The sequence below is a fragment of the Euprymna scolopes genome, chromosome 19, assembly GCF_053919585.1.
Source record: "Euprymna scolopes isolate OS-2025 chromosome 19, ASM5391958v1, whole genome shotgun sequence".
NCBI classification, from domain to species: domain Eukaryota; kingdom Metazoa; phylum Mollusca; class Cephalopoda; order Sepiida; family Sepiolidae; genus Euprymna; species Euprymna scolopes.
The window spans coordinates 118,441,456-118,444,097 of NC_136500.1; the positions used below are offsets into that span (position 1 = coordinate 118,441,456).

Sequence of the window (2,642 nt, forward strand, 5' to 3'; positions counted from 1 at the left end):
AAAGTCTAAAATTCATAGGCACATTAAAAGCCTTCAATCCCTGAAGCTCGTTTTCAGCACGTCCACTCCCACCTTCCAGAGACTGTACACATCTGTTGACTTGCATTGACAGGTTTTCGAGATGGCCTGAAGCAATACCCATTAAAGATACTTCTGCCGAAACTGTGGCCCAAGCACTTATCACACACTGAACAGCTCATTATGGGGTGCCTAACACCATTACAACCGACAGACATAGACAATTCGACTCTTACCTCTTTTAAGAAATGTCTCACCTGCTCGGATGTAATTACATACGCACTACTTTGTACCATCCAGCGGCAAATGGCATGATTGAGCATTTTCACAGGCAATTGAAAGCGTCCTTGAAATCATACTCCAACCCTAACAGATGGATGGAATAACTTCCCTTCGTTCTCCTAGGTATTAGGTCAACCATCAAAACAGACATCGGTCTGACCCTGGCTGAAATGGTCTACAGAGCCTCACTGACCCTGCCTGGACAGATGGTCGCACAAACCACCTCCGAACGCATGCCAGACGCAGTGAGTTACACCTTCTGTGTAAAGAAATATATGGCAAAACCTCTCAACATCAAGCCAAGGGCACAAGATGTAAACACACATGTTCCCAAAGACATGAACTCATGGACCCACGTGTTTGTCTGGAATAGTGGCATAACTACCCGTCTTCAGTCACCGTACTCCGGCCCTTACAAGGTACTGAAGAGATACCCGAAGTTCTTCATAATCGAGATTAACGGCAGACGTGACTCGGTGAGTGTTGATCGCTTAAAGAAAGCGATTTTTGACGACAATGTCGTACACATGCAGAAACTAAAGACTATGGTCCTTTTCGACAACCCTGACTCATCGAGCGCAAACATTTCTACCAGATCGGGTAGACGCATCCAGCATCCACACTGATTTGCTGTTTACACTCAGTGACATTCTGTTGTCTCTTTATCAACATATTGTCTAGTAGGGGGGTAGTGTAGCATCTACCCCGGAACTAAAATTTGACGTGGACCTTTTTGATGTGTCACCATTTCCGGAGAGCTCCCATAAAGAGGACAAAAAAAAAAACTGTGGCGCAAAATTTGAGTTGTCGCTCTTCCTTTTTTTCTGCCAGATGAGATGAAACATGCTTTTCACCGCTGCGGACTTTCGCACGCGCTCGATATACACCAAAGACACTACGATAGTTCTCCCAAATGAAACCAAGAAATATTTTCCTTATCTCTCCGCTCCACTTTCTATGCGAACTGGCTTCATAAAGAAAAATATTTAATTTCTGTTTTCTCTTCGAATGTTACACTGAAAGGGAATATTTACCCAGTCAATAAGGATTTCTCCTTTTTCAATCGACACAAAAAAAAATAACAACAAAAAAAAACACATGAGTGTAACCCAAAGAAACGGTAAATAAATTTACACTTCTTTTATTAAAGTCTGAGTATTTGTTTTTATTGATTTTTCTAAAAAAATTATTTTAAGGGAGCTATTCGTCATTTTTGTCTGGCGAGCAGCTCGCTTCATATTTCTCCTCACACCACAACCCCCTCTTTGTATTATTACAGGTCTGAATATTCTCTCTTTTTCAGTTTGTATTTCTCCTCACCCCAAAACTAATTTTTTGCAACCCCCTGTTTGTAATACAGGTCTGAATAATGAGAAAATCTGAATTTTTTAACAAAAACTTAAAAAAATTTTTTAGATTAAATTTTTTACTTCTTTCAGTATAGAAAATCTTTAAAATTTAATAAGGAACATATTTCATATAGGTTTCATTAACAAATATTTAATACATAACGAGAAAAATAGAGATGAAAATTTCAAAAGGATTGTATAAGTGGTTACAGTCAATAGTAGTCTTCACCAGCGAAAGTCTTTGTTATTGTTATTCTATTATTATTATTATTATTTAAAACATTTTGTGTCCTGCTCTTTCGCGCGAGGATTAATTTGGTTTATTGGAAAGAGCATAACATTTCACATTGAACCTGAAAATATCGTAAAAATTGAACTAATAGAAAAATTTTGATAGATTTTTAAATAGAACAAATTGAAAAATATGTAACTCGTAAAATTCAATTGATTTCATTACGTAAACAAAATGGCTGCATGAACGCGCGCAGGCACTTTGTAAACAGTTTTTTTTTTTTAATGAAATAATTAATAATAAATAATAATAATTTTTTAAATTAATTAATTTAAATAAAATAATTAATAATAATAAATAATAATAATAATAATTTTTTAAAACGACTTTAATAGCTGATTTTAGTACAGACCCCTTCCGGAAAAACTCTGCGTCGAAATCGTCAGAACCTTGGAATAGACCCCTCCGGAAGCACATCACATCCAGAGGTACACTCCACTGAGGTTTCTCAGGAGCCTACCAGAGATTGTTCGTCCAGTATAGAAACAAACAACACACAAAGGCAACAGTCACCTGTTAAACAAATACCCTATTTAGGGTAACAGACTCAGACAACCATACAACTGCAAGATCTGGACGTATTATCAGACCACCCAAAAGATTTAGAGATGAAATAATTACTGATTGACTTTTCTTATTTATCTTTGATTTTGTCTCATCTGTTTATAACTATTTTCCTTCTCTATCTTTTTATCGAAGTA

General features: G+C 36.6%; 1 protein-coding gene across 1 annotated transcript; it reads left to right on the forward strand.

Moving 5' to 3' along the window:
- Positions 1-470: 470 nt before the first annotated feature.
- Positions 471-926, forward strand: LOC145240311 (uncharacterized). The gene has a single exon (XM_080103893.1). It carries the CDS (start codon positions 471-473, stop codon positions 924-926), a length of 456 nt encoding a protein of 151 aa, XP_079960019.1.
- The last annotated feature ends 1,716 nt before the right edge of the window (positions 927-2,642 follow it).

Excerpts from the sequence above, each read along its gene's own strand:
- LOC145240311 (XM_080103893.1), top strand. The coding sequence starts at position 471 with ATGGTCTACAGAGCCTCACTGACCCTGCCTGGACAGATGGTCGCACAA.